General features: G+C 42.6%; 2 protein-coding genes across 2 annotated transcripts; one reads left to right on the top strand and one right to left on the bottom strand.

Moving 5' to 3' along the window:
• Positions 1-40: 40 nt before the first annotated feature.
• On the bottom strand, positions 41-24422 carry LOC130696369 (protein timeless homolog). The gene is made up of 15 exons (XM_057519456.2): positions 24240-24422; positions 23794-24128; positions 23597-23731; positions 22880-23533; positions 22237-22796; positions 21934-22112; positions 12988-13059; positions 8469-8535; positions 3273-3483; positions 2977-3119; positions 2746-2834; positions 1487-1702; positions 1024-1422; positions 722-912; positions 41-609 (listed from the first exon to the last, which is right to left on the bottom strand). The coding sequence occupies exons 1-15, from the start codon at positions 24334-24336 to the stop codon at positions 253-255; spliced, it is 3705 nt and encodes a 1234-aa protein (XP_057375439.1). The 5' UTR covers positions 24337-24422; the 3' UTR covers positions 41-252.
• LOC130696373 (insulin-like growth factor-binding protein complex acid labile subunit) lies at positions 14575-22195 on the top strand. The gene is made up of 7 exons (XM_057519460.2): positions 14575-15913; positions 16198-16350; positions 17279-17382; positions 17510-17643; positions 19561-19891; positions 20832-21024; positions 21116-22195. Exons 1-7 carry the CDS (start codon positions 15383-15385, stop codon positions 21566-21568), a joined length of 1899 nt encoding a protein of 632 aa, XP_057375443.1. The 5' UTR covers positions 14575-15382; the 3' UTR covers positions 21569-22195.

The following is a 24422-nucleotide window of genomic DNA, read 5'->3' as shown; positions in this document are numbered from 1 at the left end:
TACGATACGGCCAGCTTGCCTTCCTTGATTAAAGCCAGTGTATTTGGCAAACGCAAAACAAACTTTTTGAATAGCGGCTGACGTACGTAAGAAAAGTTTCGAAAAAAAATAAATGCGAAACGCAAACAAAAGGCGGTTGACTCTTGCTGTCAACACGCAACTTTGCGTTTTGTTTCCAAACCCACCTATTGCGAAAGTGCTCTGTTTGTCGGTGAAAAAAAATAAATAATAGGAGGAGCCCCCGAATGATTTTCATTCAGAGTCGCTGCTGGTGTCGAGCACAGCCAATCGTTTGCGACTTGTTGTTGACGCAGCTGTTGACGAAGTTTCAACAACAACAGCCGCATCTGCAACGTCTTGTTGTTCAACATCTTGCGGCTCGTCGTCGCTGCTCGACGACTCGGAATTGACGATGCGGCGACGTTTATGCGCGCCCAACGCAATCGCTTCATCAGCCAACCGTTTGTTGCCGCTCGTGTTGCCAGAGATGTCTGTCCGTTCGTCCGGCTCGCTCTTCGCGTCCTCCGAAACGCACGCTCCTTTTAAAAAATCGATCCTGGAACGCAAATCAGCCGCCATGAGGTTAGACGGAATGCGCCAGTATTGCTCCTACAATGGAAAAAATAGAGTTGGAATTCATTTCCAAAGATGTTCCAGACATTTTCGATTTTTTTATAAAAGAAAAAAAAAACAAAAAAAACAAAAAAAACAAAAAACAAACCTGTTCGTTAGCCGGTGGAGCCAATCCCATTTTGGCAATAAATTTCAAAAAGGTGTGGTCCTCCATCGAAGCAATAGCCGTCTCCGTCAGCGGAACTAGAGGGATGGCCTCATCGCCCCCGCCATCTTCTTCACGGTCCTCCAGGGTTTCACTAAGGCACTCGGCCAACCAGGCTAATCCTTCTTTACGGCCTGCATGTAGTAGGAAGGGGGAAGGAAACCAGTCAAGTGTTGCTAACGTATGGCTATGTTTTGAAAAAAAAAAAAAAATAAAAAAAAAAAAAAATAAATAAAATTACGGACCATCGTCGACCAGTTGCCGGAGTTGTGCCGCTAACATTTCAGGGCTAAAATAATCAGTTTTCTTCATAGCGAATCCGTACTGTTTGGGCCGTTTCGACTTGCTTTCTTTACGTTTCATATTCTTTAAAGCTTCACCTTCGCTCTCGTCATCTTCTTCGTCGCTTTCGCTTTCCTCTTCGTCTGATTCGGAATCGTTCAGTCTGGCAGGACCTTCTCTGGGAGCCTCGTCGTCCGACTGATCGCCTTTGGATTCTTTCCTTCCGGCTGATTTGGCCGAACGGACTTTTTTCTTGCGCAATTCCTTGACGTCTTCGACCAGACCGAGTTCCACGATCTTGTCTCGGACGCGACTTTTGCCGCGGGGAATGGGCAGTCGATCAATCAGCAAACCCAACGGATCTGTCAAACGGGAAGCCTTTCAAATGCGAACGGTTTGGGCATAAAAAAAAATCAAATGAAATACCGGATGAACCGCGGACTTCTTCGAAAATGCGGCGCAATTCCACGATCTCGTGATCGCCCCATTCCTTGGGTGGACGGATTTTTACGGATCGTTTCGTTTTGGCCAAGCCCTTGGCGTCCATGATGAGACCCATGTCCTTCATTTTCTTGATTACGGCGCGTCGATTGCGGTTCTGATTAATCAGGTTGGCCAAAATTCGATCCACCACATCTCCCTCTGCACGGAACAAAAAAAAAAAAAAAAAAAAAAAAAAAAAAAAAAAAAATCGTTCAAAATGAAGAACAAAATTGAAGATCAAAACGTACGCGAGGATTAAGAAAACGTCCGGAATTTAATAAACGGGCTAAAAGGGTAACATATGCCCATGTTGTAATAAGGTTGAGCGCGCAACGGAAACCATTGAAATGTAGTAAGTTTCAAAATTTCATCACACGGCAGTCGGCCACGCCTCATATATGCAAAACTTCCCATCACTGAAAATGATAATCCCATCGTCACGACGATACGTATAATCCCTTTTTCTTGAAATCGATTCCCGGCCGATGGGTTCGTGGGCCCATCAGGGAAAATCGGGAAGGCAGGGGGGGAACGAAATAAAAAAATTCTGTCGAAACGGAACGTGGAAAATGCGTGTGCAGCGCATCTAAGCATTTGAATGCTGTCACGATTAAATAAGAAGAAGTTAAGATACATCGTAGACGAACGGAAAAGAAATGTTTGGGGGGGAACCGAGGGAAAAAGGGCGGGTCCCATTTGTTAGACATCCGTGCGGAATGTACGCGCAACTATTTCATCTGACTGTCGAGTCGGCCTCCGTTTCACGTTTTCAACACATTCGTAAGATTTTATTCTTCCGTTGTTTTCCCTCGACTTGTTCTCCCTCCCCCTCTTCTTTTCGACTTATTTATTTTATTTTATTTTTTTTTGGCTAATTTTGGATGCCTTCCGGAAGGCCTACGGTTAGAAAAATCCCACGGCACACTTTTGGTTACGTCGAGGATTCTCTGCGTTCACGCCCTTTGAACACTTTGATCCCGAAGCGACACGCCATCTCGCACACGTTCAGTGAGAAGGAAAAACTACAAAAGACTTTCTTTCTTAAATCAAAAAGCTACGAAACAAAAAAGAAAATGTCCGCAAGGTTTTCCACGAATGCTTGCGGATATAGAAGACGGACACGAATGTCCAACGAAATAAATGAAACGCTAAGCAAAAAAAAAAAAAAAAAAAAAATGAAGAAGAAGAATGCGTGTGCTTACCACCATCTTGGACGTCTCTGAATTCGTGATAGAGTCTCTCTAATTCATCTTCTTCCTCTTCGTTCCAGACGGAAGGCGAATAGCTCGAGCTTCAGACGTCCGCATGGAAACGAAAACAGAAAAGAGGGGAAAATGCGATGAGCGAAAGGCGGGTAAAGATCAAAGACATTTTAATTAAAGCTAGTCGACATTAGCTCAATGATAAGTGAGTCCTTTTTGTTTTGTGCTTACTCTTTGACGTTGCCGTAACCGGCTTCAATTTCGACCGCCTCGCTGGCAGTCTTCCAAAACAGCAGTTCCACGAAGATTTTCGGGTTGACTTCCGCCGTTTCGGCAAATTTCCTCACGATGTAAATAGCAAATTTGTACAGCTCCTAATGCCCAATGTGAAGAGATGCCAAAAAATTAGGGAAAGTCAAAGCATGGAACGCGACAGCCATCCATCAATGTCAAAACAAAACAAAAAAATGTGATTGCTAAATGCAAATGCAAATAGAACGAACTGGCAAATAAAAACTAGTTCTCACTTTGACGGTGGAGTCGGTCTTGGCGCGCGGATCGTCCATAATCATTTGAAATGTCTTGAACAGCGAGAGCTGGTACAGCATGGCGGGCATTTTACAGTCCCAGGCGACGCGGTGGAGCATCTTGACGATGCAGTGGTTCGTCAGCGTCGTGTTGGTGGCGTAGCGCCTCAGCAGATGGCAGTAGCTTCGAACAACATTTTTATGTGCAAACCTGTCAACAGATGGCGTAGACATATCAAAATAAACGTATACACACACAAATCGTCGACTTTAAAACAAAACCAAACAAAAAAAGAACCGAGTCAAAAATGAGAAATATCAGAGGAAACAATTAACGGAGACGGAAGGAAAAAGTACCCAAACATCTGCCATGCTGTACTGGAAAGGATTTTCTCCATGAATTTTCGGATGCGGAGCAAAAGGATGCCGGAGCGCGCAATTTTCGTTGCGAGTTTTCCTACTCCCTCCTTTGGAATTCAAAACACGCAATTTCGAAGAAATAAAACCAACGACGCCGCTCGATATCTGTTTTTTTCTTCTTCTTTTTCTCCCTCCACTTACGTTTCATCTATTATTTGAAATCCCGCGCGCAATAACTATTGCAGAGTTCCATCAAGTTTCATTCCTACATTTAAAACCCTTACTTTTTTTTTTTTTTTTTTTTTTTTGCTCTTCTTTTGCTCATCTTTTCCTTCTTTCCTTATTGATTGCGCTTAATGTTACACGACACGGCGTAGAGAGAGTGCCTCGTAGGACCACTGGGTTCGTTTTCGGCGTTCATTCCCAAACTGTTTTTTTTTTTTTGTTTGTTTTTTTCGCCAGTCGTGGCAAATTAGGATCACCTGTAAACTCATTTCGCTAACTGCTAAAATACGTAAAAGGGCATGGACCCTTAAGATTCGCTTTCGCCCATCTTTACACCACTTAGTTAACGCAGGCAAAAACAAAAAACAAAAAACAAAAAAAATATTGAAAGAAATGAAAATGAATCTGATTTAAGCGGAGAGTATGATAACCTGCGTGATACGTTAAAACGATATACTTTTTAATGCCCAATTTCACGCTGTGGCTGTCAGCGCGGGACAGCCTTCCCATCACCCAAATTGGATGAATGCGTGATTGGCTCTGTCGCCAGCGATTTTCGTTTGAATTTCATCGCCCCTTTAATGTACTCCATTTAATTTTGTAACGCAAGGGCGAAAAGAGAAACGGGGGATTTTAGTGTCACGAATCCGAACGTAAGTGTTTTGCGCTGATCAAAAGACAAAAATGGGATGCACATTTTCCATGTAACGTTGGGCCACGCGTAAGGTAGTCTACGTCGATAACGTCAAAAGTTAACAATTCTCTTCGGCAAGGAGACGGGGGCAAATAAAAGCTCGTTCTTTCTCGATCTACTTTACTCTGCCATTTCCTCTTTTTTTCTGGAACAAGAAGACGAAGGTAATGTAATGCCATATTTATTGGTTCAAGTCTGGAGAGCCCAACTTTTTTTTTTTGGGGGGGGGGGGATGCAGCCGAATGGAAAAGTTCTTTATTTTTCTGTCGTTAATGTCAATAAAAGCATCCGCTGATATCGTGACTCGTGTTAAGAGGACACACACACACACAAACACGGTGGCCTCATTTCGACGTAAGGTCTAAACCCCACCCCTTGTTATGTTATTTATTTTAGTTTCCCACTCAGTTGGATAACGACGCGGCCCATCTAAAGAATAACACGTGGCTCTGTGTGTGTGTGTGTGTGTGTGTTGAATAGATTTTGTTTGTTTTCCCCTTATTATCGATCGACTGCCATTGTCACCGTCCCGCAGTAGATTTTCTATTTTAATACGCAATCCCCAAAAATAATTTCTCATTTTTAAAGGGCCGATTCAAATTTCAAAATCCATACGAAGGACGTGGGAGAAAAACGAAACAAAAGTATTCAGCAATCGAATGAAGAAAAGAGACGTCGTGAAAGACAGTGGAAAAAAAAAAGAAAAAAAGAAACGTTTCATCTAGTTAAAAAATGACATGCAAAAAGAAGGATAAGAAGAGAGAAACAGACTTAAGTAGCTCTTCTCTCTTTCCCCGTCCGTCTGATCGAGTTCACTCGCCTAAACTCATCACGTCTCTTTTGTCTGCCGCTATAAAACTCTTTTTTTTTTTTTTTTTTTTTTGACATGCACAATTACACGAACGAATGAAATGGCAACGTTGAATGAAGGAGAGCAAAATGAAAAAAAAAAAAAAAAAAAAAAAAAAAAAAAATTTTTATTAAAAAAAAAAAAAAAAAAAAAAAAAACAAATGCGATAGCTCTTTGAAAATGGAACATTTTAAAGAAGATGAGAGGGTCCATCCAACATTGCCTCATTTCCGTTTTGATCCTTGGCGGTAGTCGACAACCGTGAAATTGAATAACACATGTCCTTTAAACATCTTCTTTTCTTTTCTTTTTTTTTTTGCGTTTAGATTATTATTTTTTTTTAAATACAGAAAGTCATATCCCCTCGCTTAAAAAAAGGAAAAATACTTCAGCTGCTTTTACAAGTGCAACGTCAACGGGTAGCAAGAAACCGAGATTTGATTCCCAAAAAAAAAAAAAAAAAAAAAAAAAAAAAAAACATGTTTCCAGTGAATCGTACGTGACAGTTGTGCAACGACATTGAAAGCTCGGCCCCCCCCCCCCCCCCCCTGGAAAAACAAAAAAAAAATGAGATTTCCAGCCATCGAATCGAAATAGAACAAACCTGCGACTGATCTTTGCCTTGACTTATTTCTTTTCTAGCCGGCCAGAGGGTAAGGACAACAGCTCGGCAAACAGGAGAAAAAGTTAGAGAAACGCTTTTGTTTGTGGTTGAACTAAGTGCCATTGTTTGTTTTGGCTCAACCGTTTGATAATGAAAAAAAAAAAAAAAAAAAAAAAAAACACACGAAAAGTATTAGATATAGAGAATATATATCGTACGTATTATTACTTTACTCGCCCAACTAAATGTATAGAATCAGAGAAGCTCTCCGTCCCGGAGATTAAGGGACTGGCCAAAAAGTACGCAGACACAACTGCGGTCATCCCAACCCCCTCTCTCTCAGATAAGCCAAATCGCATATACTCCTACTTGTGTACTGATGGTTTATTTACTAAAGTTGAACGAGGCGCATCCTTTATTCTCGTAATCCACTAAACTTATAATAAAAAAGGAAAAGAAAAAGAGGAGAAAAAACGGTCAGCAAAGTGACACTGTTGGTTTAGCCATCCCTCCCCCACGCAAAAAACGTTCAAGAAAAAAGACGGGAATTGTAATGACGAGCTCTTTTTTTTTTTTTTTTTTTTTTTTTTACGAACTCGCAAGTCGTTCAGGGAAGAAGTGGCCACGTACTTTTTGTGCGCGGCCAATCTCCGTGAAATCCCTTACTAATAACAACTTTGGTTTTGGGCGGAGGGGGAGAGTTGGCGGGAATGGGAAAGCAATTGCATTGATGCTAAAACTGGTCATCAAAGACAAGGTCACATTGATCCCCATTGACTGTGTGTGTCTTTCCATTTTTCCAATGGCGAGATAAACAAAAAAAAATAAATAAATAATAATAATTCGCCCCCTTTTTCTTTTTTCCGTGCACGTCGGCGTCCCTGGCACGATGATGTGCCGCCCTCTGCATCGGTCAACGCTATTTGATTTGCAAAGCAACAGATCAATAACGATGCACACGTCACACACACACACACAAAAAAAAAGGAATTCTCCATCTTTATTTTTTATTTTTTTTGCGCTGCTGAGGAGCGAGAAAATAAAAAAAAACGTCTCGTATCATCGGCAGATGAAGAAAGCAAAAGAAAAAGGGGGGGGGGACTCTACGACGTCAAAGAATATCAAAGGGGTGTCGTTAAGTGCAGGCTGTCATAGATATATAAATATGTACCACACTTTTGCTCTTCGCTGACATTGCACGAGTCAGAAAGGCTCAGATTATCTTCGCAGCCAAAAAAAGAAAAAGGGGGGGGGGGGAAGAAACGTCGGGAACGATGGAGAAAGAGAGAGGGGGGGGGACTCCCGCACGGGATTATTTCTTTTCTCTTCCACCCCCCCCCTTCATCTTTGCTATAAACATTTCACACGACACCTTGCAATTGATTCACTTAATAGAGGTACACACTGTCAGACGAGGGTTTTTTTTTTTTTAACAGTAGATTGGATGTTATAGATTTGCGAGGGCCGGCCGCTACGCCAATAGTGGCGCTGTTGATTGAATTACAAGAAAAAACAAAAAGACAAAATTCGTTTGATTTGTTTGTTTGTTTGTTTTTTTTTTCCCTTAGTAGGATAACCAATTTCACGGGGGAAAATTATCAGCCATTTTGGCCGTCGTACATCTTTTCTTAAGCTGCCGGCGGGACAGCGGGACGACGCTATAATATCTTAAGTGTTCATCTCAGAGTAACGGCATTGAAGACGCTACCGGGCCAAAGGCAATCTACAGCTTCGACATTGATGGCTGTTATGGACGACGGACCGATAAGACACACACAAACGGGCCACCATACAATCGTACAGTCGTATAGGAAGGACCATCGACCTCAAAGGTAATGGAGCACCTCGAAACCTTTTTGCGGAATTGCCTTAAAGGTACGATCGAGTCAGCCGCACTTCCGAGCAACGACTTTGATTTTATTTCGACGAACCCTCCCCACCCCTCAACTTTATCACGTGTGCGTACGACCCTGCGTGAAAGGCCAAAAGCTCTACATCAATTTATTGTTAAGGGCAACCAGGAATCAGATCGCGGGGGGGGGGGGGGGGGGGGGGGGGGGACGCAGCAACGCTGTAATTAGCGCGTGAGGGTTACGAGTTCAGCGGTTTTTTTTTTTTTTTTTTAACATGGGATTCGAACATCCCGCCTTTTCACTTGGTCACGGTGAACCAACAAATGAGAGAGAGAGAGAGAGAGAGAGAGAGAGAGAGAGAGAGAGAGAGAGAGAGAGAGAGAGAGACAGAGAGAGAGAGAGAGAGAGAGAGAGAGAGAGAGAGAGAGAGAGAGAGAGAGAGAGAGAGAGAGAGAGAGAGAGAGAGAGAGAGAGAGAGAGAGAGAGAGAGAGAGAGAGAGAGAGAGAGAGAGAGAGAGAGAGAGAGAGAGAGACAGAGAGAGAGAGAGAGAGAGAGAGAGAGAGAGAGAGAGAGAGAGAGAGAGAAGAGAGCAATTGTTTTGGGTTTTACCTGCGAATGAATTCCTCGAAGTGGAGCTCCTTTTCGCTCCTCCTCTCCGCTGCCAATTCTTCTTCCTCTGATTTCCATGAAAAACAAATCAAAACAAAAACAAATTAATTAGGGGTAAAAAAAACAACAAAACAAAACAAAACAAAACAAAAAACATAGAAATGCACTCAACAGTCGGCTCATTCAATCTCTCTTATCAAAATAAAAAAAGAAAAATAGAAGGGCTAATGATTGCTATTCAATTTGCTTGCGCTCTCTTTTGTTTCTGCTCGCAAACGTTCCTCACTCTCGTCCCTACGCGTTTCCGCAACGCATTCGATACGATGGATTCTTGTAAACGTAAAAAGATATGCAATTCACGATCGTAGCTGATGCTCCTGATCTCTTGGGAGATTCCCGCCCTCCCCCCCGTGAAACTTTGTTCTGCTCCCGTTACCTCCATTTTTTTTTCTCCATCTTCCTTTGGTTTTTTTTTTTTTTTTTTTTTTTTTTTTCCCGTGTGTTCCTTTTCACACCCGAATTGAAGTGACGCGATGATCGATAGCCACACGGATGGCCAACTTTTTTCCCCGATGATATTTCTCACCGGATTCCACGAGTCTCGCGTGACAAAAGAAAAACACCGTCTCTCTCTCTTTCTCTCTCTCTCTCTCATCAGATCCACGAACAAAAGGGACACCAGCTGTGCGCTGGCCAAAAAAAAAAAAAAAAATGAATACACGAAGAGGAGAAGTACATTTAGGTTTTACTTCACATCTTCAAAGGGAAATGTCTCATTAATGTATTTTTTTTTTTTTCATTTTTGCTTTTCAATTTTCCAGTTGACTTTCCAAAGATATCAACATTTGCCTGATGTTTTTTTCCCCCTCTCTTTGTTGATTTAAAAAAAGAAAAAAAACTAGAAGCTTTCGCATTTTGAAATTTCATCCGTTTGCATACGACGTTTCTCATTTGGTGGCAAATAGGCCAAAAGAGCTGTCGACTTGCGGGGATGGATCTCTTCAGCACACGAAACGTTTGGGCTTGGAAATATCGAGAGAGCAACAGCCTTAGCTTGTAGAGAGTGAAGTGTTTCGCTCAGGCCCAGGCAGAAGACGTCACAGTTCGATGAAAGTATAAAAAAAAAAAATACAAAACAAATGTCTTCCGTCCAAACTTTCGTTCGTTCGCATATTGAAATGGCGGGAGATAAAGGATTGCCTCGAGTTTTTTTTTTTTTTTTTTAGAGAGAAACGAAAAGCCATGAAAAGTCGGAAGGTTCCTCACTCTCATTAGAAGAAAACGCGTCAAGAAGAAGAGGAAGATGTGTGTACACAGACGAAGTAAGAAGGGAGCCCTCTTCAAACCGTGATTGGTTCCCTACCAGGAGGACACCCTCCCTCCTCCGCCCTCGTGACGCTGATGGATCCGTTCTCAACGTCACCCCTCTCCCGCCAAGCTGACGGGGTCGCAGTGACACAAAAAAAAAAAAAAAAAAAGGGGGGGAACTTTCTCTTCCATCATTAGTCACCTCCTCTCTTACACACATTCGAAAAAGGGGGAAGGGGGGGGGGATTGCATTGATATCCGGGGTTAGAGGTGGGGGGAACTTGGACAACATTCAAGTCACTTCCTTATGGGACAAAAATAATCACAAGCGGCTAGATATGATTACAATCAAAGCCCCCAAGATTACGCCATTGTCTCTTTCTTCCACGCTTTAAATCCTGGCAAAGAAATCAAATGCATTTCTAATATTTGAAAGGAATTGTCTTTTTCGTTCGCTAGCGACGACGCAAAACTGGAACACGGCATGCGAATTTTTTTTTTTTTTTTTTTTTTGTTGAAGTTGTGCGGGAGTCGACGGGGCTCCTCGAAACAACACAATAACATATGGCAACAGTCTGGATTTATCACGGCGCATAAAGAAACGTAATAAGACAAAAAAAAGGGGAGGGAGGGAGAAGTATAATAATAATACAAAAAAAAAAAATGGGTCGGCGTGAGTGCGTGAATGCTATTATGTAGAGCAATCCATCATCTTAATATCGCGGCGCACACACACACACTCCGTATAAATGTACACACGTCATCCTCAAGAGTTCTCCTCACTATCTCCCAGCCCCATTTTCAAATGCTCATATCATGCCCGCATTGTTTGCTAAGGCGTGGGGTACTTGTCTATTCAAACGCAGAATAGGATCCCGATCGCCATGAATCAATTGATTCGAAAAAAAAACAAAAAAAAACGTTATGATTGCTTTGTTTTTAAATAAAAAAACAAAAAGAAGAAGACTCTTCTCTATAACCTCAACACAGGAGGACAGAAAAAAAAAATGAATTGACATCAACCCGCGTATCCAAAAAGACAAACGGAAGACGGATGGCCTACGTGGGCGAAGTTTCCTCGTATTGTGTTTTTACATTTTTCTATAACCTGATTGGTCCCCCCACCTCCACAAGAAGACGACAGATTGCGAGTCGAGAAAATGTCTGGCCGGGTTAGGGAGGAGGAAGAAAAAGGTAGGAAGGGGGGGAGGGGGGGTGTTATTTGAGCGGCTCGATCGCTAAAGAAGATGGGATCCAATCCAAACAGCTTTGATGGAGAACGAATGTAAGGGGTGGTGGTGGTGGATGGAAACACAAGAGATGGGGTTACATACGAGAGACAAACAGAGTTGGCGGAGGGAGGGGGGGGGAGGAGGAGAGGAGGTCGGGCGAGAGAGTATTGATGTGTCTCATCTGGAACGCGAGATATTACAGAGTCCTGGTTTTGTAAAGCGCCAAGCAGCCGCCTGCTGCTGTTTATATAATACACACAAATGCTTACCCCCCCCCCCCCAATAACCCGCACACAGACCTCACCCCTCACGTTTTTGTCTCTTCTCCCAACAACCCCCCCCTTCCGTCTTTTTTAATGCTACATCGCCGTTACATCGGGAAATGACCTCGTATTATTCACGCGTTGCACCAGAGGGGTGGGGTTGGCGTGTCTTCAGGGGGTGGTAAAGGAGGGGAGTGTGCGGAATCGTCATTGACGTGCAATGTGCCCTCCTCTTCTTTCCTTTTTTTTTTTTTTTTTTTTTTGCCGGTGTGGGTGGGATGATGGCCGTTGGGGTGGCAAAAAGCACAAGGTAATTGAATCGTATTCCGAGCACGTTACACACACACACACACTGGCTGGTTTTTTTTTTTTCTCTTTTGTCAAAAGACTGTGCTGATGGAATACGCACACACACACACACACAGACAGAACACGTAGAAGAAGAGGATGAGGTAATTCCTAGAATATCAATCAAGTTAATCAGTCGAGCGTGATAGTCTCGAATGGGGTATTTATATAATATGAAAAAAATAAATAAAAAAATAAATAAAAAATAAAAATAAAGCGGCCACGAAGAGAAATGGACAACACTATCATCAATAAATAATTTCATCTTGTCGGTATGAGATGATGTAAGATATAAAAAAAAAAAAAAAAAAAACACCCACGTAACTCATGGCCCTATTTACCGCGTTAGCTGTTCGTTGAATAATAACGAATGAGACAAATGGCCCTGGGATTTTTTTTAAAAACTCTTTCCGGAAATAAAACTCTGCCAGGTCCGAGTCTCTGCTTCCGGTTTGATATGTATATATAATTGCCACATCTTAAAAGTGTGGCGACAAAAAAGAAAAAGAAAAAATGCGCAGTGTACTCGCCCACCCTGAAAATGGGGTTTGATACATCAACTATGTACACGTGCGGGAGTCTCTCTCTTTTCGTGGACGCACAGTTTCCCCTTCCTGCCGTCGCTCATTCCCAGCCCAAGAAATAAAAAAAAACAAAAAAAACAAAAGATGCAAAAATGGGAAAATGGTTTGGCCGGATTTGCGCGTCTGACAAGGCGAAATGGAAATGCGAAACTTTGAAAAAGTCCAACGCGCACACACACACACACAACCCAAATAAAAAAAAAATACAAAAAAAAAAAAAAAAAACTGCCGGTGGATGTGACTTTTTCCTTTTAAATAAAAAAAGGGGTAGGCGATCATAACAACAGACGGAAAAAGTAGGAAGTTGGTGCTCTTTACGGGTTGCCTTAAAACGTGTATATCTTTGTGTATCGATCACCTTTGACTGGTGGGGAGAGGGGAAAGGTTATGCGGAGAGGGGATGCGCGCACAATCCGTTCAATTTTCATCTTCATCCTAGTTCCATCTGTAAGGATCTCCTCCCCCCCCCCATCCTCTACTGTGTAAAAAAAAAAAAAAATATAAAGTCTGTCGTATTTTGTTTGACGAGATCGTTCCGCATGTGCAACGCAATCTTTTCCACCGATGTTATTGTTGCCGCTCTCTTTCGCCATAGCGCCATAGTTTTTTGGAACGCAAAATATCCTCCACATTTGGGAGTTTGTTCGAGCCCCAAAGGGAAAAAAAAAAAAAAAAGGACAGACATATTATGACCTACTTTCCGCCTCGTCTTACATACTATAAAAAAAAAACTAACAAATGAAATTTCGAAGACAAAAGAAGATAACATCAAAATTGTAATTACCAATGTCTTTGGCGTCAGAGTCTTCGGCTGCATCACTATCCTCTCTGTTTGTTGGCTCGTGCCCAGCAATACCTAAACAATAAACAAGCAAAAACAAACAAAAAACAAACAAAAAAAATGAGTTTCACAACATATTCGAAAATTGGGCGAAAAAAAAAAAAAAAAGTTCAAACAGAAAAGGAAGAGAATGGAAGCGTGAAGAACGTCGAGGAGCGGGAAGACGTTATCGGGAGCACGACAAAATTTGTAGCTAGGCGACAAAGTTCAGCAGACCGTGACAAACTAAGGACAAGTCGAGTGTATACAAAGACAAAAGCTTGAGTTTCTCAGCCAGCTCACAGACACACGCATAAAAGCGTAACCTTCCCCCCCCCCCAAAATCTTCTTCATATATATACTCATTATAAATTCAGGATTGAAGAACGAGTTGATGAGACGGAAAAGCGAACGAGAAAGAGACGAACCCCCACCCTAGGAAAAAAAACAAACTACGCAACGCAAATAAATGAAAACGGGCTGCAAAGAGATACGTACACATGTAATATACGACCTCAGCTTGACGTTGAAAGAATAAGACATGATAAAGATGAGCATATCATTCCACTCTCTTCGTCTCCTTAACACAGGGCCATTCTTCTTTCTTAAGCCATCGTCTTTTCTCTTTGGCCGAAGAAGAAGGAAAAGAAAGAAAAAAAAAAAACAAACGAGAAGTTATAACACGCCCCACTGAATCCTGAAGCCACATCACAGTTCTAAGCAGTGTATATATATATATATATATAAGAGTCGGATGATAGGATATTGTATTATATGCGAAGACGACCAAACGGACGGAGGCGAACGGTGGGAGATAAAAGAAATGGCCACGTTCATTTGCAATTTAAATTCTTACTCCTCCCTTAGCCAAAAGGGGAAGTTAAGCTCTGCCCCCCCCCCTTTTTTTTTTTATTGCATTTCACAATCTTGGCCAAAAAAAAAAAACGGACGTCCTTTCCTTATGAATAATAACAACAAAAGAAACGTAAGAGGTCAACTGGCCAAGTACTGGGCAGCTAACAAAAAAAAAAAACAAAAAAAAAGGACAAGTAAATCAGAATCATTTCTATACGAACTTTAACGATATGTGGCTATCAAAGCAAATGGGAGATAATCAGAGAGTCGTAACAACTTACATCGAGACATTTGCAGGGGCTTATATTTTTTTTTTTTTTTTTTGCGATGCTTTTGTTTGAATGTTTGTTCACCTTTCCCTTCTTTTCTTTGCCTTCCTTTAATAGCCATTGATGAGGGGGGGATCGAGGTCTATCATCCAAACGGATGGCAAAGTTAAGAACCTTACAAAAGCAAAAGAAGAAAGTCTTTGGGTCTCTATTTCTTTCTTTTTTTTTTCTAGCGTTGCAAAGGCACTGACTTTTTCAGGGGCAAAAAAAAAAAAAAGAAAAGGGGAAAATCTTTTTTTTTTTCGTGAACGAGCTCTGCGCAGATGTGCGATCCTACCACTGCGACCACTACATCGCCACCTTTTTTTTTTTTTGTTTTAAAAGGATCGTCACAGGCCGCCAACTTGCCAGTAGCGGCTTGTCTGCTAACGCGAACGGGTCTACAAAAATAAGCGGTCCCTTGTTTTTCACCTTCCACTACACAGACACAAGTTCCCTCATCTCTCTTTCGCGACGAATCATTTCAAATTGTAATGAAGCATATTGATTGAATTCGAGCCGTAACAGTAGAACATTGCCTGGCATCGGCAATACTACTCATCAACCCCTCGGGCCTTTTTTTCGTCTGCTCTTGTTTTCCAAACTGCAATCAGACGTTCTATTCATCTTGTTCAAGTTGTGTGTGTGTGTCTCTATGTGTGTGTGTGTGTGTGTGTGTGTGGCACGCGTCCGCTTTTGCCGTTGATTAGTCGACTACAACTGCTACTTTCGGGGCTGTACACGACCTTACTATTAGTCCCTTGTGTGTGTAATAACAACAAAAAAAAACACAAACAAAAAAAAAAAACAAAAACAAGGAGCCTCGTACCGTGAATGATCTGCGAGGAGCCAAAAGAATAGCGGCCAAGACCATGGAAGAGCCGGAATGGTGTACCCACTACTCCCATTCCAGTTCATCTCTCTTTCAAGTGATTGATGACAAACAGCATCTCTTCTAACATACCCGCGTGTGTTCACATTCTTCTACGCACTTCACAACAGTTCAAAAAAAAAAAAAAAAAAAAAAAAGGAAAAGAAAAGAAAAGAGACCAAAAAACATTCATCAGCCGAATGACAGTGGATCATCCGGTCGTTGGAAACAGCCGCATTCCATTTCTATCGAGATATTAAGCAAAAAAAAAAAAAAAAAAGGGCGGGGGAAAGAACAAATAAAACAAAACAAAACAAAAAACGTGATGAGACGAGGTAGTACATTGTGGGCTCGATTGGAACGTGAAATTCCGTCGGTCAACATAATGAAATCGCTGGTAGTGTGCGCTTTCGTCGTATGGACGGCGGTATCGTCGTGTTGCGTGTCGGCGAGCAACACGACCGAGGCCAACGACGTTCGTGCAGCTGACGCTGAATTGTTGCACGACGCAATCCAATATTGCCCGTTGACGTGTTTCTGCGATTTCGAATCGTCGATCGTCAGTTGCGCCGCAACAGACGACGAGGAAACGGGTTTCGGCAACCGCACGGCCGCGACGACGGCCGTGTCCGACCGCGTTTGGTCCGTCGTGGCCAACGCCGGCGTTCAGAGATTGGACGTGCGTGATTTGGTCCTAGAACGGCTGGACGAGACGCTCATTAACGGGACGGAAGGCCTCAACGAGTTGAGTCTCGTCGCTTGCGGCCTAGCCTTCATCGCTAACGCGACGTTCAATTACCATTCCAATTTGGAGCGGCTTGATTTGAGTCAGAACCAGCTGACAGTTCTTTCACAGGTAAAAAAAAAAAAAAAATGAACATTCAATTATTGGCCTTTCTTTTTGTCTACTACTTCCGATGGCATTGATAGCTCCTGTAATTGAATTGCCATTGCAAGAAAAACGTTGCGAGTCTCATTATTTCTTGTCAAGTCTTTTCATTTTTGTGAATCGATACAAGTGTGAAAAAAAAAGAAAGAAAATATGCCAGTCTGGTTTTTTTTTTTTTCGATTTTATAATATGGGATGTTTGTTTGTCTTGCACGAATGTGTGGCCGCGTTCTATTGGCGGGATGACGCAGGACATGTTGACAGGTTTAATCCGACTGAGGAGTTTGGACCTGTCGTCCAACAAGCTGACGCTGATCGACGGCGCTCTGGAGACCCTGATCACCCTGGAGCAACTCAACTTGCGCGGCAACGCCCTAGTCGCTCTTGGACCTGACATTTTCAAAGTAAAAAAAAATCTACGGCCCTTCTTCTTCCTTTCTTTCTTTTCGATTCCCCACCCCCACCCCCTTTTATGTGTGCACTGTTTGAAGAGCGACAAGCCAAAAATGATGATTCGACGCTTGGCAAAAGCGGAAGCCCAAACTTTTCTCGTGAAAATCGTCGCTAAGATGTGCGCTTCTACCTTGTCTTACTTTCCACGTTTAAAAAAGACTTGTGTGTGTTTTTTTCTGGAGCCTTCAGAAAACCATCAGATCGATTGAGAAAATGAAATGATGAATTGACTCGCAACGAGATCCTCATAAGCGGAACTGTCTCTCTCTCTCTCTTTTTATACGTAGCCCTCTCCCCCCCCCTCTCCATCTTTTCTTTGCCCTTGTATACGTTAAAATCAGAACGTTCTTTTCAGAAAAAAAAAGAGACTTTTTTCGATAGAGAGAAAAAAAAAAGAAAGTTTCGTAAACATGTACACATGCTGTATAAATAGAAGAGCAAGCAGCCGGTCTCTCTCTCTTTTTTTTTTTTTTTTTTTATAACAAACTGATTGAAGACTCGAGCGATTGAATAGGCGCCATCAAAAAAGCTGAGCTTTGCGCATTCGTATAAATAGAGAGAAGCGCGCCCTCTCGTAATGAGTTTTTTTTTTTTCTCTATCAATGTCGGCATAGAAGATAGATCGGAAATAGTCTACGTATACATTCAACTCCGGATGCACATCCAAGCACTTTTTTTTTTTTTTTAAATATATATATATATATATACAGAATTCAACGGAGTGCATCAACTTTTGGCCCTGAAGGAGCGGAATCTAAAGATTCTTTTAAATAAATAAAAAAATGTTGTATATCCAATGACAATTTTTTTTTTCTCCTTCCTCGCTCCTTTTTTTTTTTTTGTGACCTTTTAAATTGGATTTTTTACTCTTCGTCGCAGGGTTTGAATCGCTTACAGTTCCTAAATGTTGACGGCAACCGAATCGGCGCCATTGCGGAGAGTGCCTTTCAAGGATTGGGCCAGCTGGCCCACCTGGTCTTAAGGTAATAAATCTTGATGTTGAAGTATCTAAATCTTCCCGCTCCCCCGACTTCACATTTCTTTCTTTTCTTTTTTTTTTTTTTTTTTTCCTCCTCCCGCATCACTACGACACACGCTTGGCTCACGCAGTTCTAATCCACTGGATGAAATACAACACGTCGATCTCTTTGCTGCTCGTCCGGCCTACGTCGACCTGAGCTCGGCCGGTCTGCAGAGTGTGCCCAGTCTCATAGCTCGTTACGTCAGGGATCTCCGACTGTCAGGTAAGAAAGAAATACGCAAGTCCTTTTTTTTTTTTTCTCTTCCATCTATCTAGATTTTTTTTTTTTTTTCTCCCCATCTGTTTTGCTTGAGTGTACACGAAAATGGGGGGGGGGGGGGGGGGAGGAAAAAGAGATCGATAATATCGAGTCTCTCACACTAGAGTATCACGTTCGACTTCTTTGGCGTAGATATCGAGTATCCAAGCATTTCATCATTAATAGCCAACGAACGGTATCGTCGAAACAACGATAAAAAAAAAATAGAAAAAAAAAAAAGACACACAAACTTTCGGTCTGATATCGATCGACTTGGTGCCAACTTCCTTAATGGCAAGTAGCGCAACAGTGCCACCGTCCCTCCATTTGAAGCAGCCCATAGGGATGTAAAGGAAAAGCAACGGAGCGAAATACAATCAGTCCCACCCTTTTTTACACGACGTTACTCGACAATATTGAATCACGCCATAGAGCGGGGGGAAAACAAGGGAGGAAACAAAAACAAGATTTGCCCATCCTTAAAAAGGCATTAGAAACAAAACGTATAGACGTTACATAGCTACACACGTATACGTCCCAGAACAAAAACCCATAAGCCTTATAGACAATCATTCCCGGCATAGTATTAAAGACGAATTTTCTTTTCACGAGCCCATCCAAACTGATAGAAACCAAAATTTTTAAATTGCTTTCGTATTGTGTCACTCGTCCTTCTCGCTAGACCACCTCCCCCCCCCCCCTAACAAAAAATAAGCGGTTTGAATTCCTACATTTCGAAAAAAAAAATAAAAATAAAAACGGGAATGATGGGGGACTGCCTGTCGTGAAACAATAATAATCGGATGTGGAAAAGGAAATATTACTTTCAATTTCGGTTGAATTGTTTTCGTTGTTGTTTCGTCAAGCTGTGCGGAAAATAATACGAAACATCACAAAATATAAAAATGAGAAGGACCTCTTCTCTCATTTTTTTTATTTTATTTTTTATAATCTTTTTATCCCCCTACCGCGAATCGACGTGACATCTTATATTTCCTTCATTTTTTTTCCCCCTCCCCCCCCCCCAACTTCCCCACCTCAAGGAAAGAGGGAGGTATCATCCTAGATTTGCCAAACAAAATGGTGGGAAGGAGATACACGCAAGAAGCTTTTCCGATACAGTTGGGAACGATCCCTTTTTTTTATTTTTTCTTCGTGGTAGACACAACCTCTCCTCCCCCCCCCCCGCCGTCTATCGGATTTTGACTTGGTTGTCTATATTGTTATATGCAAATAATATTTCTCTCCATAAAAAAAAAAAGAAAAAAGAAAAAAGGCCTATAGTGATTTCCGCTTTAGTTGGAGACGCTCTCTTTGGAAAGCATTAGACCCCCCGCCAGTTACACGATCCCGTCCCTTTCTTACGAGCCACTTACGGGACCATGGGTCCATCATTCATATTGAATTATATGAAGATGAAAGTAAACACCATCCCCACGTCCTTTCAAGTTCGATACACGCATTAGAAAAAAAAAAAAAAAGAAAAGAAAAGCGCGGGTGGCCCTGTACCTAGGAACGTGTAACGTGCATGTAACAAGACGATGCGAATCAATATAGAGAGAGAGTAGAATGTTTCGGTCAGCACGGCCCCATGCTTCCCCCCCAACAACTTCCAAGGAAACTGCGGGAACTCTTCTCAAGAGATACGCTGCAAATCGATACCTCTTCCCCTCTGCATTTCCTTTCTCTCTCCCTTATTTTTTACGTAACAAAAAAAAACAACCGGCGATGGGCCGGGAGGGTAATAAAAGAATTCCGATGAAGAACAAGAAACGCGACTTGGCTAATCCAATTTTGGACGGTGAAAAACAAACAGCGTCCAATTGATTGAATATTTGTGTTACTCATTTTTCTTTGGGGGGGTGGGGGACGGGTATATAGGTAACAATTTCAGCCGACTGCACCGAGGGGACTTTGAGAGCGTTCCGCAAGTGCGGCTCCTCGTCCTGGACGACAGCCACATCCAAGAGATCGAGGAAGACGCGCTGGGCAGGATGGACCTGCTGGAGCAGCTCTCACTCAACGGCAACCAACTGGCCAGCATCCCAGCCAGCCTACCGTCTACCTCGCTCTCAGCCCTGCACTTGGAGGCCAATCGAATTACGGCCCTGCAGGCGGGGGATTTCGTCGGTCTCCGTCGATTGGATCAGCTTCATTTGGCGCGCAACGTTATTGTCTCGATCGCGACGGGGACTTTCGATCAACTGACGAGGTTAGTCGTCCTCCCCTTCTCTCCCTTCTTCTCCTGCCGTGATTTTTGGCCTATTCTTAAAAATGAAGCTTTCATCTAAACTAATAAAGGAAACCAGTAAAATTTTGCTCCTCATCTATGCGACGCATTTAGATGGCGTGTGACGTCTTCTCCAACCCCCCCCCCCCCCCCGCCAAAAAGAAAAGCCTTTAATTTCTACTATTCATGGGCCATGATGCAAGCCAAAATACGGGCCTTTTCTGCTCGTGATTAAACCTCGTTAGAGTAGCCCACCCCTCGTTGCGAAAGGCAATTAGTAATTAACTAAATCCCTCCTCCTCCCCACCACCAAAAAAAGCTTTTAACGGAGCACATGCTGCGCATCGCCTTCGTAGATCCTAATGCGACACAGCCGATGGGCTGCGGCCACAAATTTCGCAATTGTCGTGTGTGTGTGTGTGGGGGGGGAGTTAACATGAAAGAACAAAAAAGATACGACTCATCACGTGATGAATATCAAAAGCAAATGAGACGTCCGAGACAAAGAAGATTAAAGGCCCATTCTCATTTGACAATGGCAATCCCAATGAAAATTGCCAGAGGTACAGTTAAAGCGATGGGCCGAAAATAGGAGATGGCTACCAGCGCAAAGTATCCAATAAAAAAGAAAAAAAGAAACGAGTAAAACAAGGACGATCCAATAACAAAAGTAAAATAAAAGTGCGATTCCATCGGGACTTTTTCAGCAGATAAAAAGAAAAAAGAAAACTTTTTTTTTTTTAGGATGTTGTTGACGGTAGGTCGTAACCGTACCGAAAGCACGAGCAAAACATCAGCAATATAAATTTGTAGCTAATCCTATTCAATCTCTTTAAAAAAAAAAAAAAAATTTTTGTGCTGACCTCATACATGAAACCATAAAAAAAATTTTTATTTCAATTATTTGTTTTCCCTCTTTTAGTTTGACTCGACTGGACTTGCGAAGTAATAGGCTGAGCCACGTCAGCACCAAGGTATTCGGCAGTTTAGTACGATTGCGTTTTCTCGATCTGTCGGACAATCCGCTAGTCATCCCCGGAGCGGATGCCGAAAGGCTACGACACTTGACCGCAGTAGTCAAGGTTATCGTCGCTACCGATCCCGATCAACAAAAGGTAAACAAAAGGAAAAAAAATAGCCTCATCGTTTTGTTTTTTGTTTTTTTTGTCTTCATTTTCTACGTCTATAATCGTCGCCCAATTTTAGACGGACGGCCAATCGATGGTTGCCATGGCAACCGATGTATTGGATGGTGCAGAGACATCAACGAGTATGATTCCAGACAGCGCGATGAGGCTCTCGCACAATGGCGCTAATGAAGCGTTGGATGAAGCGAGTGAGAAAGAGGTGACACAATCCGCCAAACAGGCGTTGGCTTTGGTGGGGGCGTTGCTCAGCCTGTCAATCCTCATCGTCGTCCTATTCATCATTGCCGGCCGCTTCATGAAGCGATCGCACTGGAACCGCACCAAGACGACGGCGCTATGGAAACGACGCGGCGTCGCCGGAGTTGAAGACGCGTCGGCTCAACTGCCGCAAAAAGATTTCGTCAAACTCGGGTGGATTCCGGCAGAAGATTTCGATCATTGGAGCACGGTGCTCATACAAAACGATACGGAGCACGAGCGTCTCCTATTGGCCGTTTCGCCACACCATTAAATACAATTTGAAAAATAAAATAAAAAAAAATAAACCCCTAGAAAAAAAAAAAAAAAATAAAACTTGTCGACGCTGTTTCACATCGACCAAATGACTCGCACAGGCCGGAATCAAATCAAAAACGGGGATCCGGTCACATTCATACCTCGAGGCACAAACGGAAAAGTGGGAATGATGGGGTCTGCAGCCATCGATTTCCCTCGCGTCTCCCCCCCCCCCCCCCCCCACATCTCATTCTCGTTCCTATCCTGAAAAATTCGAACGCAAAGCAGCCAGGGGCGACACAGTAATAGCGGGGGTTTTTTAAAAAGAGACAGAGAGAAAGAAGGAAGGAAAAAAAAAAAAAAATGGCTGTGTTCACTTACTCGGTAAATCGGCGTAAAAGAGTTCGCGTAAAAGGAGCAGCTCCTCCTCAGGTCCTACTTCAAGAGCGCCAAAGACTTCTCCTTCGGGCCAAACGTCGCGGGAAGCACGCAGAAGAGCCACGGCCACATGGATCTTCGCCTCTTTCAGCAGTTTCTGAATCTTGCCCATGGCTAAAACCCTAAATAACGATGGAAATTGAAATTTATTTAAAAAATAATAATTGATGATATCTTGAAATGTGAAAATAAATAAAAAAAAAATCGTGTCAACAATTGGTTTGCGATTCAATCGAATTCACTTACTTTTGATCATCCATCGGAAGATCGGAGGCAGCGTCGTATGGCGCAACGTCGTCGGTTAGAGTCGGTTGCTCTTGTAGGGCGGAGCTGATCTCAACGGCAATTTCATCGAATGTTGGCGGGGGCGTAGATGTTTCCTCGCCCTCCAATTTCTTTTTCTTGGCCTTCTTCCGCTTTTGAGGCGCTCTCGATTTGCTTTGGACGATGAGGTGCCGTTTGCCTTTGCTAAACTGTTCGAATAATTTGAGGAAAATGTGATTGGTCTCGACCAAATCTTTCAGGTAGTCGAGCGAGTGTTGCGTTTCCTTGTAGTTCAGCAGCAAAACGAGGCACATTTCACGGTACTCCGGGACGTAGAAGACGTTGCTTTTTAGGACCTCGGACGACTTGCGGACGGACTCAGTGCCACATTTATCCATGGCGTTCAGAGTCATCAATAACTCTTGGTAAGCGCGCAGGGCAACGTGAAGGCGACGGGACCATACAGCCGCTTTCTTTTTGTCCACAGTAATGGATTCAGAGTACGTTTGAACCTGCGTCTGAATGTAATGAAAGAGCCCGACCTATAAAAAAAACAAACAGAAAAACCGTTACCCTTTTTTACTGGTTTCTGGTGGGGGAGGCTGAAAACAGTTGCATTTCTTACCGACATGGTCTCGCTGACCAGCTCGACTCGGAATTTCCCCGTATGACGGTTGAATTCCATGAAAAACTTTAGGGCCCATAAGTAATATGTCTCATCGTGATCCTGGGTTTTCAAGCGAATCAGGCAATCTTTGACGATGTGCATTAGAGAATTGTAGGCTCCATTGAGCAGCTGGAGACAGAATTCTTTCAGCATGAGGCGGATGGAGAGAGTCGACTTGCGAGTCACGTCGCAGTTCGGTAATGGCATGCGATTTTTGGCCTTTCTTTTAGCCACCTTCTTCTGATTGAAGTCGATAGGTTTACCATCGGTCAACGTACGGTGAACGATTAGGTCTTTGTCGCTGATCGACTTGACGTCTTTGACGCAGAAAGTTCCGCGGAAAATGGAACTCCTAGAGGCCGTCATCTTCTTATAGCGAGCTTCCCGTTCGCTGCTTTCTTTTTGCACCATGGCGACCAATTCTTCCGTGTCTTTCTGCTTTTCGGCAAGCGAACGCTGTGCGGCTGCTTGGGCAAGCGTGGCCGGATTTTGCTCGCGAAGCATGAGAGATATAATTTCCATCACATGCATACAGAAGTGACGTTCGTTTTCATTGGATGCAAGGTAAATGATCACGTCTTCCATCCCAGACAGATGCATGGACCACAGCACCTGTACAATCAATTATGTATTGAATACAAACTGTGAAATGAATTTTTATCAAGTCATCAATACCTGATCATGAACGCTCGCGTCATCGTCTGTTCGTTTCTCATCTTCTGGCGTTATAGGGATATCTAAAATGTTTCGTATCAGAATCAGGATTCTCTCTGTTAGCAATTTGTCATCCTCCAATCGATCTTCTGGTTCCTTAATTGGATGGGACAATTTAAGATTGATTCTGCATGCCTTATAATTCAAGTACTACTTACTTTGACTAAGAGTAGTTTCAGTTTATCTGTTAAAACCATCCAGAATTTATCAGATGCCAAATTTGGTTTGTAGCTCTGTAAGTGACTGACATGCTGGAGATAATAGTTTCTTGCAACTTTCTCAGTGGGCAGCTCTTCGTTAAAAAGTAACAAGGAAGGATTTGTTAAATTGACAAGAAGACGAAGTACAACATCGAATAAGGTTTCATCACTGTGATGTTCACAAATAATTGGAATCAGATTTGTTTGAACAAGTTTCATCTGCCCAAGTTCCCTTCTGATTCCCAGAGTATCATCGTCTCTACGAAGATAACGAATCAAATCCTTTAGAGCCTCTGTAATATGAAAAAATTTGTCATATGTGAAATTATTAAAGAAATAGGACCGTCGACAACGTGGTGAAGGAAAATGGCACGTGAATCAACAGTTTTTTTTCAACTAATTACCTAGACAATATTGATCTTTGAAGTATTTATTGCCTTCTGCATAACCCAAACTAGTAACTGCTGCAGTTAATTCTGCTTTCATAAACGGCGTTACCATTTTTCACTATTAAAACAAAGGTTTTACGAACAATAAAAATGGTCCAAGACTTCGTGCATATTAGCCACCAGCCCGCCAAAACTGGA

This window comes from Daphnia carinata, chromosome 5, assembly GCF_022539665.2.
Source record: "Daphnia carinata strain CSIRO-1 chromosome 5, CSIRO_AGI_Dcar_HiC_V3, whole genome shotgun sequence".
NCBI lineage: Eukaryota > Metazoa > Arthropoda > Branchiopoda > Diplostraca > Daphniidae > Daphnia > Daphnia carinata.
Note: the sequence above shows the minus strand (reverse complement) of the source record. Positions and strands in the feature narration are given on the sequence as shown.

Excerpts from the sequence above, each read along its gene's own strand:
- LOC130696373 (XM_057519460.2), top strand. The coding sequence starts at position 15,383 with ATGAGACGAGGTAGTACATTGTGGGCTCGATTGGAACGTGAAATTCCG. Across the intron at positions 15,914-16,197 it reads AGCTGACAGTTCTTTCACAG|GACATGTTGACAGGTTTAAT; the intron begins GTAAAAAAAAAA and ends GGGATGACGCAG. Across the intron at positions 16,351-17,278 it reads TTGGACCTGACATTTTCAAA|GGTTTGAATCGCTTACAGTT; the intron begins GTAAAAAAAAAT and ends TCTTCGTCGCAG.
- LOC130696369 (XM_057519456.2), bottom strand. The coding sequence starts at position 24,336 with ATGGTAACGCCGTTTATGAAAGCAGAATTAACTGCAGCAGTTACTAGT. Across the intron at positions 22,797-22,879 it reads TGGTCAGCGAGACCATGTCG|GTCGGGCTCTTTCATTACAT; the intron begins GTAAGAAATGCA and ends TTTTTTTTATAG. Across the intron at positions 1,703-2,745 it reads CAGAGACGTCCAAGATGGTG|AGGGAGATGTGGTGGATCGA; the intron begins GTAAGCACACGC and ends TGTTCCGTGCAG.